The sequence below is a fragment of the Maylandia zebra genome, linkage group LG7, assembly GCF_041146795.1.
Source record: "Maylandia zebra isolate NMK-2024a linkage group LG7, Mzebra_GT3a, whole genome shotgun sequence".
Lineage (NCBI taxonomy): Eukaryota > Metazoa > Chordata > Actinopteri > Cichliformes > Cichlidae > Maylandia > Maylandia zebra.
Window position 1 is genome coordinate 30739316 of NC_135173.1, and position 19015 is coordinate 30758330.

General features: G+C 44.9%; 1 protein-coding gene across 2 annotated transcripts in view; it reads right to left on the reverse strand.

Annotated features, from left to right (window-relative positions):
* Window positions 1-19015, reverse strand: part of mfhas1 (multifunctional ROCO family signaling regulator 1) — a 29025-nt gene extending 10010 nt beyond the window's left edge. For both annotated transcript variants that reach the window (XM_004561858.3, XM_004561857.3), the window contains exon 1: window positions 15650-19015. In XM_004561858.3, coding sequence (XP_004561915.1) covers window positions 15650-18602 — 2953 coding nt within the window. In that variant the 5' untranslated portion in view covers window positions 18603-19015. The remainder of the gene's footprint in view (window positions 1-15649) is intronic.

Below are 19015 nucleotides of genomic sequence, written 5' to 3' on the forward strand. Positions count from 1 at the left end.
ACACACTGAAGTGTTAATCCTCAGACTGAGCCGATGGCCTCTGTCAGCCTGGCAGCAGCTGCTCCTCATTCATTCATTCTCGTCGCTGCGCAGCTTTTCTCGTCGAGGACTATTTGAAGAGGATCCGCGAGGCGGCCGAGCTCTGGTTTCTGCTTTAAAGGTCACTGAATGTGCCTTCACATCTGCTGCTGCTGTCACCACTGTTAGCAGCTCAGGACTCAAAGGTCAAAGGTGAAAAACAGCAGCTCGCGATGTGCATTTCAACCAAAGACCAGCAGCAAAGCACCAGAAAACCTCCACGGCCCACAGTTGACACTGTGAAATACAGCCAACTATAAATACACAGAGAAGTGCAGACCCCGGACACCACACCAGGATCTCAGGCACAAAGAAAAGGCTCTGCTCCATCTCTAACACTGAAACACTCACGAAAAGGACGTTTCAGGAGAATCTAGTAGATTATATTACCACATCATTATTAACTGGCTGAAAATAAGTTTCTCCACAGCAGCTGATAGGAATGAAAAACTAAATCTGCTGACTACATTTCTGCTCTGTAACCTAACAGTAGCATCAGTTTGAACGCCGCTGAGCAGTGAGCTCTGCCGCCCTGAGTCAAGGAAGTGTGCGAGCAGGATCTGCACTCCATAAAATCCAGGATATGTGAAATGGAGCAGAATGAGGTGGCGGGATGAGTCTCAGAGAGCCGCCTCAGACTCTGGCAGACCCAGATACCGTGACCGCACCGCTAATCTCCTGTGATCAGCAGCTGTACTGGCAGTGAGGCCGATCCTCAGGAATGCGTGGCCTACTTCCAGAGCGCAGGAAAACCACCAGAAATAACTGCAGCCGGTCAGCCGGCAGGTCTGAGCGCAGCCACGCTACCCGAGCAGCAGGATTAACGGCAATCTCTGCTGTGGAGGTATGAGAGGAATGTGATCACGCTGCTGAGGATCCAAACAGTGAACGATGGACCGTCTGTGTTTCTGTTCTGGTGATTTACCTGCCAGAGAATCTGAGCTTCACAGGCAACTATTAAAACCGCTCAGGATCGGCACAGCTGCTGTGAAACTCACCAACACTACTACCACGGACATATCTCACTTCTTCTGAATGTAAGGAGGATTCATGATGAAGCATTTCTATTTCCTCTGATCGTTAAATAGAACAAACGTCAGAAACTTTCACTTCCCTGTGCAAAACAGCCTGAAGCTCCTCTCACATCCCGGCCTCGGCTTTCTCTCCAAAACTCCGGGATTCCCCAGAAATCTGCTGCTAATAATCCTCCACTCGCCCTCTGTGTGTGTGTGTCCAGCTGTTGTGTAATGACATTAAATGGTTTACAGCTGAGCAGATAATTTGGGGTTATTTCAGCGTGGTATATTTCCCACCTCCTCCAACATAAAACTGAATAAACGAGCTGATTATGTAAACCGCTGAATGCCCCCGATGGAAATCTCAGTTCCAGGAAGCGTATTTCAGTGTTTCCTTTCAGTCAGACAGAAAGCAAACATTTTACAAAAGGGATCTTTTTTGGAAAGGTCACAATTTTTCCACCCTGACGTACTCAGGCTGGCGTGCTGTGACCCAACTTCTGGTTTCAATATGACAGAGTTCGCGTCACAGCGATGCGCTTGCACAAAAACAGTGAGCAGGTAAGTAAAGAACGTTTCTGCTACACGACAGAAAGCAAGTGAGGCTCTGGAACAGAACCAGGATACACAGGATAAACAAAGCTGCGCACCGAGCAGAGGAAAATACAACACAGGTGAACCCGGGACAGTGAAGACAACAACAAGGGTGAGAACAGGAAGAAAGGAGAAAAGGTGAAAGAATGAAAGAGGGACAGTAATGCAGAGGTGAAGTCAAATGAATAATAATAAGGCAGAAAATAAAGTAAAGATTGGACAGAACGGTTCAGGTGAACTCACTCAGGAGAAGAAAAGGGCAGTAACACAGCGAGCTACAAACAGGGAAACAGAAAGTAAAATGTTATAATGGTGCAGGTGAACTCAAGACAATACACAGGCGGGAGAGAAACATGAAATATGTCTGCATTTATCCTCCTTAACTCAAACATCTTCATGCATACGATCACTCTCAACATCTATTTGTTTTAAAAACTGTTTGAATATAAAACCCACATCTTTTTTATTTTCATGTTCATCACCTCCCTGTGAATGCCGCGTTATCTTCTCTGTTTCTGCCATGCACCTTCACTCTGAACATGTCAACAGATGTCGAGGATCAACCAGCCTCAAATGAACCGACGCTGTCCTTCAAGATCAGGCTCTTCTCATCACATCATGTATCTGGACTGTTTTCAGTGTTTTAGTGAAACCAGTCGGAGCTTCTTCGACGTCCTCTGCTCTGCGAGGTCATTATCCTGCAGTCTGATCACATGACCCCACAGCGCTGTTACATAATCCTGATAATAAGCAGAGCGCTAAATATCAGACACACACACACACACACTTCCTGTGTTACTCAGTCTCAGGCCGACAGACCAACAGACAGCAGATCTCCTCATCCTCACACTCCAGAAACACTGCAGGCGTGTTCAGAGGAGAAGGCGATGAGAAACGCTCCAGCTGCTCCGACGAGAACCGACAAGAACTGGGGGTCAAAAAACCGAAAGCTCATTTTAACCAGACAAGAATCTGAAGGCCTGACCTCGTGGTTCAAAAACATGAATTACAGCTTAAAGCACCAAATCTGACTGAACTCAGAGTTTAACAAACTGGAAACAACAGGAAGTAGGAGGCAAAAAGCTTCAAGTGTGACACTTTAACCTTAAGCAGCACGTTGTGCCTGCTCCCTCTCCGATGACGGGAAAAGAAAAAGGCTGCGGTAACGTGTTGGAGGTCAGACTAATGGACTGTAAATGCTCTGGTTTAGTGAGCGCAGCGGTTCTCCTCACTGCAGTCCTGTGTTTGTATCTCAGTGGTTTTTATGGCTGAAGACTGTTCAGTTCAGCAAACAGTGGGTCAGCATGACGACGGCAGCTGTGGCGATTGGATCCATCTGTCCAGAGCTCGTAATCACTGAATGTGTAAAAGTTAATAAAGCAGCGCTCCTGTAGAAGAACTCTATGAGCAGGCGAGATCTCTGTGCCATCACAGGAGGATAACTACAAAGTAAATATGAAGCAAGGGCAAATATTCCGCCCGTTTCAGCCGTGACTTTTTTTAAATCTGCTTTTTGATCACAAAGCTGAAAACGTGAAATAAAAGCAGCTGGTCTTCACTGGGTTAGAGGCCTTATGGGAGTGTGTCAGCCAAAACATTTTAAATATGGAATTTAATGAGACATGAAGAGTTTCTTATCTGCAGAATGGAGATTAGATTTAACTTTGTCGCTGTGCAAAGTGCTGAAACAGGAAATGGAGTTTGCTTCTAAGCAGACGTGCAAAAGAACAGTTTTACATACAGAGAGAGCCGGAATATAAGGTTAAAGGTTAAAGAGCTGCAGCATGAACAAAGTTTGTTTTCTGTACATAGTAACTGCAGGATGTACAGTTGGATGTATGTACAATACAAACAATGTAAACGTCAGAGGTTCAGCCAGTGGTGAAATCAGAGCAGGAATATGCTGCTCCAAAAATTGCAAACTTTTGTGTTCAGTAGTTGTTGGAAAGCAAGCCAAAAGGTGCAAAAAACCCAGGGACAGGTAGGTTCAGTGACAGGCCATTGATACTGCAGTGTTAGTGTGTGCTGCACAGGACACCAACACTGCAGACCAGTGTCAGCTCTAACTGTCTGCTGGGCTCAAAGTCCACATCAGTCTGTGCACAGAAACCATAAATCAGGCTTCTGGCGGTTTAACATCCCCATAAAAATCATCTTAAATACACACATTGTGTTCCAGACGTGGTTTGTGTTTGCATCCAGGGAACAAATGCGTTCCTGCAGCCCTCACTGAGCTGCTCCCACTTTTCACTTTCCACATTACCTTCTTAAATTCCACTGAAACTGTGAGCTGCGATCAATGAACGAGCCTCCCGCGGTGCGTTTATTGTCTAAGCTGCTGACTGAAAGATTGAGGCTGAGTTTCCACCTCCGGCAGGCCCAGTGCTGTCTAAATAAAGCCAACAGTGCCAGCAATAAACCTGGAAGGAAACTGTAGAGACAAACGGATGTGTTCTTATTGTGAGCGGCGGCTGCTTTCTGAGTAGCTGCAGGGCTGATGTTAAGGGTGTCGGGATTCCTAATTTACTGAGCTGACAAACAGCTGCTCGCGGGGAGCAGTGCTTTCAGCAGCCAAACACCTTGCTGCGGCCAGGCTGTGATTTAGCCGTCAAAACTCTGAAAACTGATGAATGTTCAGTTACACTTGTTTTTTTCAGAGTCAAAAGGCCATGCTGCAAACAGCACGTCTGCGCTCAGCGTTTCTGGTCTAAAAGCAGAAGTTAAATGACTCATCCATTCTGAGCATGAGTAACTCTCTAACTCTAAGCTAGATTACACATCAGGAGTGGTCTTCAGCTCCTTTTATTTCCCATCCCTTCTCCTGATGACTCTCTTCAGGTCGACTCATCTGCGGTCAGATGATGAGGAAATCCTCCACGCTGCCAGTCACATGTCTGAGCAAACAGAGCGGGATTACAGTGTGGTGATGTAACGGGATTGCCTTTCTCACCATCTCATTATGTGTCACTCACATGAACAGAAAGAACACAAATGCCTGTCAGGTTGTCCCATCAAGGCGAAGCTCGAGTCTGGTGCTGAAACTTCACAGAAACCGGACGTGTCTGAACAGGTGGCCTGAAAGCCAACCATCACTCATCATCTGAGAACAAACCACAAACTTTCTGCTTCTTTATTCCAGCACAGACCAAAGTTCCCCAAAGTGATAACATCAGTGTTTGTCCGGTGAAGGTCACATGATCTCACCGAAAGCTCCCAAACAACCATAAATGGAGCGTCTAAAATAAACTGCTTTCATTGTTTATGACGTCAGATCCAGCACGAGTTCCTCTTTTAGGCACTCAGTGAAAACATTGACGAGTTCAGACATGTCGCTCCTCATCCTCACACACAGGTAACTGCTCACCTGAGACCATCACAGATGCTCTGAAGGCCTCACAGCGGATTCTTCACACACTGAGATGTTTATGAGCCGTGTGACAGCTGTGGACGCCTCAGTGACGGATTCTTTGTTCAAGCAAACATCACAAGGCAAAGAAAAATAATGACCCTTCATTCTCTGATGTCTTAATTAAAAAAAAAATCTTAAACTGCAAAAGTCGCAAAAGAGAAAACAAGGGTTACATTTAGTAGGTGTTTAAGGGGTAAAGAGTTAAAAAGAAATGTTTTAAGTTTGGTTGAAAAATTAAATGTGAAAAGTTTTCATCACAGTCTGATAATAGGATATGAACTTTACCCGAGTTTACCTCTGTACATTTGTTATAAAGGAAGAAAAATTTTGTGTTATAATTTAAACATGAATAAAAAGTAGAGGACCGATAATCGAGCCCTGTGGAACGCCACAATGCCCCATTCTGGTTTTTGTTACAGTGATCTCTGAAGGTTACTGCTTCCATTAAAACTCTGGTTTGAGTGTAAAACTTTTCAGACTAGATCTTTAGAGGCTCATTACACATGTGGACTCATGATAGAATTTAAACAAGTGATTTATAAAAATCACTGCTCCGTAGAGCTGGGCGATAGAACGATAATGATATGTATTGCGAAATAACTTTTTCTCGATAGAAAAATCAAACTATTGCGATAGACCTTTTGTCTGTTCTTCTGTAAAACAAACTAAGATTTATTTTTATAATTAATATTTGGTTTCTAAGTGGAATTGACAATTTAGTAGCCTGTTTTGTTTGATCTATTTTGAAACTTAAACGCTTTAGCGGCTGCCTTTTGTATAGTTTGCAATATTTGCCTTTATTTATCTGAAAAAGTCTCATGTTCCTTAAGTACATCTACCCTGTTGAACTTATTATGGGAAATAAATATTTAAATAAAAACAAGCTGCTGATTATTTCACATTTTACTTGTGAGCAACGGCACATTTAAATCTTACAAATATAGTTATTTGGCTTATATCGTGATAGATATCGTTATCGCCTGAAATGAAAAAAACATATCGTGATATGAAAAAATCTCATATCGCCCAGCTCTACTGCTCCGTGAGTGCTCAGCCGATGCTTGGTGAAAGGCTGCTGACAGCAGTCACACAAAAGCCTTTAGCTGGCATACACAAGATTTATTATCTGCCAGACAATCTGTGACTCTGCTTTCAGAGTGAGAATCAGATGATGCTTGCTTACACACTACATCTGCTCAAGGCTGAACTTTTAAAGTCAGTAAAAACCTGTGACATCGTCACGGTGATTAAAAAAACATATGGAAATGTCTTTAAAATGTGTTCCCAGGAGGCTCCCTGTTTTCATATTTCCATATCAAATGATTTAAATTTGATTTATGTCCCGTCCAATGAAATCCTGCTCAGACAAACAGCTCAGTGAGTTAATCCAAAGTCGGAGCCTCCAGTCTGAACACGCCCAGACTGATACCTGGCTCAGGTTCAGAATGGGCAAACATGCGACGCCACGGCAGCCTGAGGCTAAACCACCTCTGTGCGGTGAAAACACAAAGTGCGGGAGGTCGGCATTTGCAGGGCGTGAACACCTGACGGGCAGGTAGGTCGCATACAGACTGCACTGACTGCAGCACGACAGTTAAAGAGGCTCTGCATCGGACCCGGGCTAATCCCAGCACATCCTCTAACTGGATTAACTGGAGATGCACAACAAGAGTGAAAGTGCTCAGACCACAGCCGCAACACGTCCTTCTCACACACGCACGCACACTTCTGTTAAAGATTAAATAAATAAATAAATTCTAAATACAGAATATAAACTCTTAGTTACTGTCAGTGAGAGTACAGTCTCTTTGGGTCTGTTTGGGTTTTGGGTTTCCAGTCTGAGGATTGTTGTGGAGGACACGTTGTGGGCATGTGCTCAGACTAAGTCTTTCCTGTCAGGTCCTGAAGCTCCAATGAGTCGGAGCTGTGAAGTCAGGATGTTCGAGCAGAAGCTATTTTGACTGCTGTCTAATTTGGCACCAACATGACTTCCAATGAAGCTCAGAGAGGTATTTAACATCGACTGCTTCAGGCTGACAGAAATACCCACCAGTCACAGTGAAGGTCCAGACTCCCCGAGGAGCCAAAACAACGTGAAATATACAAGTTATTTTACAGCTGAGCCGATCAGCCAAATGATCAAACTATAGTCATCTTAAATTATTTCCCTAAATCATTTTAATGTTAGTTCTACAACAAAAGGCATCGGGACTGTCATACTGACAGTCATGTGTGTAATATATATATATATATATATATATATATATATATACACATATACACATATATACATATACACACACCCAGCACGCCCCTGCGGGCGGTTTATCCTTCAAGCTCGGGTCCTCTACCAGAGGCCTGGGAGCTTGAGGGTCCTGCGCAGTATCTTAGCTGTTCCCAGGACTGCGCTCTTCTGGACAGAGATCTCTGATGTTATTCCCGGGATCTGCTGGAGCCACTCGCCTAGCTTGGGAGTCACCGCACCTAGTGCTCCGATTACCACGGGGACCACCGTTACCTTCACCCTCCACATCTCTAGCTCTTCTCTGAGCCCTTGGTATTTCTCCAGCTTCTCGTGTTCCTTCTTCCTGATATTGCTGTCATTCGGAACCGCTACATCGATCACTACGGCCGTCTTCTTCTGTTTGTCTACCACCACTATGTCCGGTTGGTTAGCCACCACCATTTTGTCCGTCTGTATCTGGAAGTCCAACAGGATCTTAGCTCGGTCATTCTCCACCACCCTTGGGGGCATCTCCCATTTTGACCTCGGGACTTCCAGGTTATACTCGGCACAGATGTTCCTGTACACTATGCCGGCCACTTGGTTATGGCGTTCCATGTATGCCTTGCCTGCTAGCATCTTGCACCCTGCTGTTATGTGCTGGATTGTCTCTGGGGCATCTTTACACAGCCTGCATATTATTTATATATATATATATATATATATATATATATATATATATATATATATATATATATATATATATATATTTATTAGGGGTGCAACGATACACAAAATTCACGGTTCGGTTCGATACTTCGGTGTCACGGTTCGATATTTTTTCGATACAAAAAAAATGTTCATGCATTTTTAATTTGTCATTTATTAAAATTATAAATATATATTTTAACTCAAAAGTACAGTTTTTAAATTTAACCCTAACCCTTGTGCGTGTTTTTTATTTTGACAGCGAATGCGCACCTGCGGACCACTTATGTGCACCCCTGGTTATTTAGCTCGTCATATTGCAGCCACAGAAATGATTTTGTCCATGAAACCATAAAGCTGCACTTTCTTTTTGCCTTATAGTCTGATTTGTCATAACTTTTCCGTTTTGTGGTAAGCTTTTCTTTGGCTGTCACTTCTTCACCCTGACCTCTCTTATTTGGCTCAGCAGAACTAAAATATATATCCTGCTGCTTTTACACACGGACTCACATAAGCTCAGCGATTCTCTGCGCGATCAACCTCTCACATGTTTAAGCTGCGGGAGATTTCACTTGTCATGTTTGCATAGTAAGCTAACGATTGATAAGACGATGTCAGAGGAATTGGTGCACAAATTATCATCACTCACAGATCAGTGCTGTCGCTCTCTATACACAGTTCGCACGATTGCAAAGTGAAAGCAAAAAACAAGCGCAAATTCAAACGTGATTTCAATATGTCACATATTGACAGTGGCTCACCGATGCCAATGACATAATAACCCAGCTACATTTCCGAAAGAATGCAAAAGCATTGACATATATTTTTCCTTCCTATGATAGCCCGCCGGGCAGGGCAGAGATAGATTTTGGTAGCCCGACTGGAAAAATCGCTAGCTCCAGGACGTCGGGCTAGCGATATCGCAAGCCCTGTATCTGATTGAGGAATCACTCATCTTTGGAAAAGAGAGTTTATTACAGAGAAATGTCTCTTTCCAAAATAAAAGCTATACTATCCGCTTCTTCTGGGCTATATTCTCAGCAGCATATTAAACATATCAGGTCCCCATAAGGAGAATCATGTGCTAATGGCTGTCTAAATGACTCGGGTAAAGTTTGTAGCATGCTTGTCATTTTTGTCTGCTTCCACTTGTCTTTGCACTAGGATGATGTAAATGTGCAGTCATATTCGTTGTGTTCCCACTAGTGCTTTCAGGTTAATCTCGTTGAAATGACCTTAACGCCACAACACGGCAAATCTCCGTTAACGAGCTACCCCTGATCGCCCCGTGCATGGGGCTAGACGGCCAACACGTTAAGGAGCTAACTGCGCTAACACGCTAGCTCCCACCCATGTAATTAAGCATTGCATGGCACATCCAACATACTGTTTTACTTTAGTCCATGACGCGCTTACCTTCAGGGTCATACGTCACATGAAAACCAAAATAATTCCAAACGCCAGATCTGAATGAGAGTGGGGGAAGTTCAATTTGCCATGTTGCAAGGAGAGCTTAACTTCTGTCTGCTAGCTTGCCCTGCGCTCTTCCTTCTGACGATGCTGTCTGTGTTGAGCGCTCAGTGGATCTGCGCTCGACAGTGCAGCCTAGGCGGAGTAGTCGAACGCAGATTCACTGAGCGCTCCACACAGACAGCATCGTCAGAAGGAAAATTGATAAAATAAATTACAAATGTTGTATTGTTCGATACATATGCGTACCGAACCGAAAGCACTGTATCGAACGGTTCAATATCGATAAGAATATCGTTGTACCCCCTAATTATTTATTTATATATATATATATATATATATATATATATATATATATACACATACACACACACACATACATACATACATGATGGACAACATACACCACATGCAGATTGTAGAAGAAAGCAACAGAATGATGAGCGCATGCATCACTACAAATCAGAAAGTGCATGATCTTACAATAATTCTTAGATTTTAAAATAACTCAACAGTTTTACAACTTTTCCCTCTTTTTTAACAGCTGGTCAGAGGTGAAATGCTATCAGAAGCAACCTTTAAACGACAAAACTGTTATTAAGGACCCAGAGTCGGGCTGATAAAGACCGTTTTAGAAGTTTCTGCACAGTCAATGTGAACTCTGTGAGGTGAAGGTCACAGGTTTACCACACTTGTGTGCACTCAGTCAAAAGCAAACAGTTGAGCCATCAGCGTGGTGTGTTTCACAGTGAAGAACAAACAGTATTTTTGCTCGATATGTGCACACAGAGCTCCTCTGACTAATTATTACCATTTTATTTTACAGTCTAAATGTTTTTAAAAAAAACCTGTAACAGATGATCTGTGCTTCAAAAAGATATATAGACTGAAAACTGACAAAGCATTCGCAAATAGGTGTTTCAGTTGGACGCCTCCATCATTTCCACAAGCCTCAGATCTCAGAGCTTGAAAACAACAAGTTTTCACATAAAAATGAATTTAAAAAAACGGATCATCAAATATCAGAACTGTGGTCAGTCATACTGATATCACTGATAAATTGATGAAGAAATCATCCGCGTAGCTCACAGGTGAGTCAGGGAATAATGACAGTGCCATGTACAGTGTGCACCCCGGGGCCCCAAAGGACGGGTCGAACCTGCTGCAGAGTTTGCATTGAGGTCACAGTGAAGCGAGACAAACGGAGGAAACACAACACAGTGTGAGAAAACGCAAACATTTTTCAGTTCCTTCCACAGCGAGAACAAACTATGTTTAGTCTGTTCGACTCCCTGGAGCCGAACTGATCAACACTCGGCAGCCAAAAATATCATGACCATAAAAGGCCCGAAGAAACATTCTGCTGACCAGCGTTAACGGGCAGATCTGCTTGCAAAGGTATGAGAGTGTGTGTGTTTGTGGACACTGTTAGAGGACCAAAACAAGTCCCTTTTTTTCCTCACTGCCTGCTGACCTCGATTATCCAATAACAGCTGCTCCTCTCATCCTGTTTAACAGTTTAAAACCCCCCCCAAAAAAACCACCTGACCTCTATCGATAAAATAATAAAATAATAGAATATCAGTTTTCACACATGTTGAAGATTTTCTCTTTCATTAAGTGATGATAATCAAACCACAGAGTACAGTTTTAAACAACCAGGTTAGTCTGCATCCACAGACTCAGATACCTGCTAACTGTTCTCAGCAACATCCAATCAAAACCCTCAAATTTCACTCAGCACAACTGAAGCTTCATGGATGCTTTGTTAGTACAATTACCTCACTGCAGCCACGTTATTAATTAGATCAGGTCATTAAAAATGCTTCAAAAGTCTCCAACAGCACAAACACGCTCCACAGATCCAGTTCAGGTGAAGCCTCGAAGACAAGTAACAACTACAACCATCTACCTGTCAGCCACACCCATAATCATGCAAAGTTTAAGCCTTAAAACAGGTGAGTTATGAAAACATTCTCCTCCATACAGGTGTCATGAAGGAGGAAACATTTTGTGCTTTAACAAACAAGTATATCTTTAAATATGAATAAAAAAGCAGAAGATTGATAATAGAGTGGATCCCCACAATCTCCTATTCTGGTTTTTGTTACCCACAGTAAGAAAACTGAGTCACTGCTGGAGTTTCTGCTGGACGTCAGAGGAACTGCAGTTTGGCTGCTTCTGGCAGCAGCCGAGCTTTGACCAGCTAACCGTGACGTCTGCACGTTCTGTTCAGAGTTTACTTGTGTTCATTTTTTTAAAGGATTCTAGATCTTTTTGTCTTCTTTTTTTTTTTCCCTGTGACATGAATCAAACCTTTACACCAAAATAATCATAAGAACTCTAAACTGTCCACATTCTGTTATCTAATCGTGAAGCGGGGCAGCACCTGCGTCCGCTCACTGAACCTGAAGCCTGTTTCCTCTGACAGCCGCTGCTGGACTTTCCCTGCAAAACAAACCCTTTTTTCTGAGTTTGATGTCTGGGAGGAAGTGACTCCACGGCTGCCCACTAACAAAGTTGTTCTCTTTAAAAAAAAAAAAAAAGAAAAAGAAGAAGATCTGCTTTCTTTTTCCACGAATGAAAGGAAAAAGAGAACTGCCTGACGTGTTCGAGCTCATGGAGCTCTCACGGAGGACTTTCTCTCTCTTATAAGCTATAAAACGACTCGTTGAACATCATGAATCATATTTGCATCAAATATTTCAGACCAGGCAGGGTCCACCTTGAAATTACAAATTCAAAATTCAAATTCAAATTTTATTTGTCACGTACACAGTCATACACAGTACGATATGTAGTGAAATGCTTGGACAACTGCTCGTGACCTAAAGAAAAAAAAAGGAAAAGGCTATGAATAAGATAGGAAATAAATATGAAAAATTAAAAAGTGTAAATTTAACTAGGAAGGAATAAAATATAAATTAAGGTTAAAAATGAAATAACTGTACAACACAATTTAGAATGAAGGGTAAATTTAACTGGGAAAGAATAAGATAAAATATATAAATTAAAGTTGAAAATAAAATAACTGTACAACAAAATACACAATATAGAACTATATAAGAATGTATGAAGAAATATAAATAAATATATACACAATAACAGCAGCTGTATTAACTGGAAATGAAGAATATAGTGACCAGTGTTGTGCAATCCACATTTATTACACAATTATTGATCTTTTTTTTTGCTCATTTTAAAAAATGTGTTTCAGTTTTTACAGTCAGATATGATGGGCGGTTTTCATTCCCAGGGTTCATCATCCTCTGTTATCAAGCAGGGTGTGTTTACTTAACTTTAAATACAGTTCTTTGTTGACCCTGCAAGAAAACTTACTCAAACTGACTCGACATTTCTCATTGCAGAGGGTTAATGAACCAACATGCTGATTAAAACTGAGCAGCAGGTGAAGATCTGCAGGGTCCATGTGACACCTCAGGATGAGAATGTTTTGAATTTGATTGCACCGACTCCAAAATGGGGTTGACGCTCAGCCACTTTATTAGAGATATCTGTTCAACTGCTCATCAGTATCTAATCAGTCAATCACGTGGCAGCAGCTCGGTGCATTTAGTCATGTAGACGTGGCCGAGATGCCTGCTGAAGTTCAAACTGGGGATAGGACTGATGAAGAAAGCTGATCTACAGTAAGTCACCGAGTGTGGCATGGTGTCGGTCTGAGTGTTTCAGAAACTGCTGATGTGCTGCCATTTCCCACAAACATCTCTGAGTTTACAGAAAAAATATAATACTGCCGCTCTATGGAAAGCAAGCCGATAGAAGGTAACAGGAACTCAAATAAGCACCTGTTACATCCAAAGTATGCAGAACAGTATCTTTGAACCTAGCAGCAAATGAGCTGCAGCAATTGAAGAGCACACTGTGTCATTCCTGTCAGTAAGAACAGGAAAGTGAGGCTCCAGTTCACACACTAAACAAAACTGGACAACAGAAGGTGGAAAAACTAAATCATGACGTGTCACGTCAGAAGAACTTTAAACTGAAAGGTCAGAGAGAAAATGCAGACTGCTCTGTGCAGAACCCGGTGACAGTCGGGAGAAGAAACCCCAAAAACTCAGCGACACAAACTAAAGCATGAATGAAACAACGCAGATCAGCTTCATCAAGAACATCTACTTTAGATAATAAAAATGAATATCACAGCAGATTCACAGCACTAAAACTGAGAATATCAGACGACTTCTTTATCGGTACTGACCTCACGTGTTTGAGAAACACCCTTTGTGCTTCCACCCTTTTATTTTGTCCCCCAACTTGCTGATCCTGATCAGAGCCTGAAGATCTCCCAGAGCAGACAGAGACTTTTGTCTGCATCAGTCTGATTATCATTGATCGACGTTCACGCAAACGATTACTTTGATTATTGATTAGTCAGCTGGTTATTTGGCTTGTTTAAATGACAGTAAATATCAACTCCACCTCCTGGAGCTTCATGAGGACTAAAGAGAAACTTCTGGGTGTTTCCCCACAGGATAAGGACTGTGGCACATCTCCTCCTGTGGGAGTGTGTGTGTCAGAAAACCAATTTTCTTCCTTTAAAAAGTGCTCTGAGCTGAGTGAGCCTGCGCTGGGCTGCTGATGATCTAATGTGAATAAATCCAATAAAAGCAGCATGATGTAAGCGACACCTTACATCGCATCACGTGACTCTGCTGACCACTTTACGGGTGCAGCATTGAAAGCAGGTCACACTGCAGCTGCAAACACAAGCAGCAGGATTAACTATGTCCCCGAGGCTGGGAGAGGGGGAGGGAGGGGGGCATCCTGCACCTCTGTGCACCTCCTCCTCCTCTCTGTCTAACCTGATGTCAGAGGCTTTTGTTCAGCTCTCTGAGGCATCCTCTGCATGTTTCATGGAGCCTCGTTGAGATTCAGGGCGTGACTGAATCTGATTAACAGGAGCCGCAGAAGCACTAAAGCGAATCTGTGGAGGTAAATGTCACGCTCATGTTACAGTGAAGTCAAACAGGAAGCAGAAACACCGTGAAGTCCATTACACTCAAAGAAAACTCAAAACCCTTCGGTCTACAGCGTCGTTTGGAGAAACGTCTGCTTCCTCTTCAGTATAATGGAATAAACGGCCCAAAGTGCTAAAAAAGGCAATCAGTGAAGCACAAAGTCACCCAACCTTCCACTGGGTCATTAACCCATTGCTGCTGTTAGCCAGTTTTACTCCTATAAAAGTCGCCCCATAAGTCATAAAAAGGAATAAAAAGCAGGCACTGCTGCTGAGGTGAAATCAGAGATCAGACATCCATCATCTCAGACTCCAGACTCACAGAGCCACCCTGAAAACCTCTGAAGAAACAAGCTCAACTAGTTTCCTACATAAAGGAATTTTAAATGAAAAACATTTAAATCACCTCGATCTTCTTTAAACTATTACATTTAGAAAATGGAATAATAATAATAATGATAATACATTAAAGCACACTATACATATTAAAATACATTATGTTTTCACTTCATTTTAACTGACTTTAATGAGCTTTAATAGTTTTCATTTTTTATTACAAACAACATATGCTTTTGTGTTTTTGTATAAGATCAACGGTGAGATTTACTCTCACTCAGAAATATAGTGAATATAATTAATGATAAAACAAAATAATGGTTCGATAAAACAGAATGTGACAAAAATATAACTAAAGTAGCTCTTAAGTATGAAAGCTTAAGTTATTTTACTTCTATGAGCTGTTTTAGTTTATTCTACTCTACTGAGCTGTTTCAGTACAGAAATTTCCTAATTTTTGACATAAAGAAAGTTTTTCTCGGTCCTTGCCATCTGTCTGTTTTCTTTTGAGAAATAATAATAACACACACATTTGTGTGTGTGTGTGTGTGTGTGTGTGTGGTGGGGGGGGGGGGGGGGGGGGGGGGGGGGGGGTCTGGAGGGCCTATCCCTGCCCAGTGGCCCTGCAGGAGTTTTTGTCCGGCCCTGTGCATCCAGCATTCAGGTTTCCATTAGCAGTTAAAAGGGTCACACAGTGACTCAGAAGTACTTTTACTCATATAACAGTGTTAATATAAACAGCTATAAGTGAGTCTGTGATTGATCTGCATGTATATGGGACAAAGCCCCATCCTGACTGTTGGTGAGTGAAACGGAGATTAATGAGGTCTTACCTGGGAAGGCGTGTGGGTTGGACGACCCTCTCTTGAGGCACTTGGAACAGAGAACATGTACAGAGTAGTGCAGACCGGGCCACTCCTGCAGCAGCATGTTCAGCTCCTCCACCAGTGGAGTGATGGCCTGCCAGGCAGTCCAGATGTTGGGCAGTGAGGCGTGGCTGGCGATGGAAAGAGTCTCCACCTGCAGCTTTCCTTTGGCAGGCCGGTGGCTGATCACCACGGGAACTTTACCCCGATAAGCGAAGATCTGGTGCTTGCTGTCTGAACGCTGCACCACGTGGCTGTTGATCTGCACGCTGAAGCGTGCGAACAATCCAGGAGGAAACAGGAAAGGGAAACTGTACTGGATGTGCAGCTGCTCCACAGAGAAGAAGTTACACAGAGGCAGAGAGCTCCCGCCGGCTGAAGCATCCACCTGGACCTCCTCGCTGCTGACGTAGCTGGGGAACTTGTACCACACAGTCGCGCCATTCAGAGGCTTGCTGCGGGGTTTGTTTATGCAATAGCAGATCCCCATTTTCTCCAGTAGCTCCATGATGAGATGGAGGTCCTGCTGGGTCTGGATGAGCGGTCTGAGGAGCAAGCGGATGACATTAGAGGGTAGGAGTCCATGCTGGAGGAAGCCCTCAACGTGGTGCTGCAGATGGGTGACCCTGAGGTTCTCTCCCTTCTCGTCCTCTATGACCAGACTCACTCGCCCCTTGTCCCCCCTCTCCCCTTCAGAGAGGAGCCGGTCCAGCAGGGTGGACTCATCCCTCTGGAAGAACACATTGAGAATTGCGATGAATCGTGGAAGATTGTGAAAAACGTATTCCCTTAGCGTGAGGCTGTCCTCAAAGTAGAGCAGCTTCCCACTCTCGTGCAGGTAGGATAAAGCGCTCTGCAGCCGGTCCTCAGTGAGCCCTGCCTGCAGGCCCAGCCGGGCTGAGTCCCACCACGAGAGCCACAGGTCTTTGGGCTTAAAGTGCAGCTCCTCCAGCATCTGCCAGGACTTTGGCAGCACACGATGGAGGTTGGGGAAGATCTCCCTGTGTTCTGCAACGGACATGAGCTTCTCCCTCAGCCTTGGGATGTTCCTCTGAGCACCTGTGCAGCAAACTCTCAGGACAGGAGAGAGGATCTGCAGCCGGTGGTTCAGCATGTACTGCAGCTGGGCTTTTCGGCGCCTCAGGTTTTTGTCAGTGACACCGTAAAAGAGGATGTGAGGGCTGGAGGTGCGGACGTTGTAGCCCTGCTCCAGAGCCTGGTCCACCTGCAGTGCCAGCCCCCTTAAACTCTGGATGTCCCTCTTCTCCTGCAGGCCAATCTGCCTGTGGATGTCCAGAGTCTTCTCCTCCACCTCCACCTCCGCACACAAGTCTGTGTGCGTGCCCACCAAGCAGACTACAGCATGGGGCACTTTGGCGCAGAGCAGGTGAAGGAAATACCCAACATGGGTGTAAAAGTTCTTGGGCGAGTACGTTTTGAGGTTGATGACGAGAATGTAGAGAGCACCGGGGGAGAGAAAGAAGGGTTTGATCAGGTCGTAGTTTTGCTTCCCTGACAGGTCATACACAAGGAACGTGAGGTGGCGATCAGCGTCTGCCACCCAGTTGGTGACTTCAATTCCTTTGTTTCCCTGGTTACTGCTGGCGTCCTGCTGCGTGCTCACCAGGCTCTGCCTCAGCCGGGTTTTCCCTGCGTTTTGGGTCCCCATCAGGACCAGTTTGAGCCGCGGCTTCACGGCAAACTGAGAGTGTGCAAGCTCCTTCTGATACACTGCGATGTATGGGATTCCCTTCATGCACACCTCGTACGGTGGCTGGATCAGAGGGTTATCCTTCACTTTCCAAATGTTCACTTTGGAAAGCTTTCCAAAATTATCTGGAAGAATGGCTATTTGGTTACCCTGTAAAACGAGCTCCTCCAGATTCTCCAGCTCCACGATGGAGTCAGGCAGATATGTGATGCTGTTATTGTCCAGCCACAGGTTCACCAGCTTCCCCAGCTGGCCGATTTCCTCTGGAATATGAATCAGTCTATTCCTGCTCAGGTAAAGCTCCTCTAATCCCGTTATGCTCAAAATAACCTGGGGAAAGTTTTCAAAGTCATTTGAGGACAGATTGAGCATTTTGAGTCTTTGCAGGCTGCCGAAGGAGGGGGGCAGCTCTCTGAGGTGGTTCCCGTCCAACATCAGGCTCTCCAGGTGCTGCAGGTGACAGAAAGTGTGGGGTAAGGAGGACATGTGGAGGCTGCTGAGCCACAGGATTTTGATGGACTGCAGCTTCCGAACGTCCACCGGTAACACCTCAAACTTATTCCCAGAGCAGTCGAGCTCCTCCAGCTCACTGAGGGCCATGATCTCGGGGGGAAACTGGTTCAGCTTGTTGTGATCTGCATCCAGAGTTCGCAGGTGGGCGAGGCCGGAGAACGACCTGGGGAAATCGTGCAGGTCGTTAAAGCTCATGTCGAGCTCCTCCAAAGACTGCAGAGCTCCGATCTGAGCTGGCAGGTGCTGGATTTTGTTGTGGCTGATGCACAACTTCTTCAGCCCTCTCAGCTGCCCCACGCCCTCAGGAAGGCTCCTCAAACAGTTGTGGCTCATGTCGAGCTCCACCAGCCGCCCCAGCTCAAACACTACCCTAGGGACAGAGCTGAACTTGTTCCTGCGGAGGACCAAGACGCGCAGGTTGTTCAGGGAGGATCCCAGGCCGTCCGGCAGCTCCTGCAGGGAGTTGTTCCCCAGGTTGAGCGCCTCGATGTCGGCTATGTCCTCTGGCAGGATGATCTGGTTGTTTTTGGAGCAGAGAGTGAGCTGCCTCAGGTTGCTCCGCAGCTTCCTGGAGCGGAGGGCGGCATCCCTCCACAGCCTGGCCGTTTTCAGATTGTTCTCCTTGTCCTCCATGGCGCTGCAGCCGGACCCCTCCTCCTCCTCCTCCTTCTCCTTGTTTTCATTGAGAGTTTTCATGGATCCTGAGCGGGCAGCATGGTGGACGGAGTCCCTCAGAAATCAGCGCGCTCCTCACCCACAAACCCTCCTCCTGAGAGGGCAGACGATCCGCTTCGAGTCGGGAAATGATCGAGTTTGTCGAGAGGAGCGGGAGGCGTGTGCGCGGCCGCGGAGGCATCCTTTTCTCCTGCGCCACTCAGCACACAATAAAGGCAGACCTCAGCGCTCACAGCTCCGGCTTTAAACCGAAGCTCCGGAGCCTCGTTTCTCCTCCAGTCATCGCCGCCGCCCTCATCGCCTCCATTAGCCGTCCTCCGCCTCTTTCCGTCCTGGTGGATGTGCGCGTTTGTGAGCGCTCTCCGAGCCTCCGTGTCGCTTCCTGGGAGCGGGGAGTGGAAGTAAAGGAGCAGCCGCTCACTGCGTCAGATCTC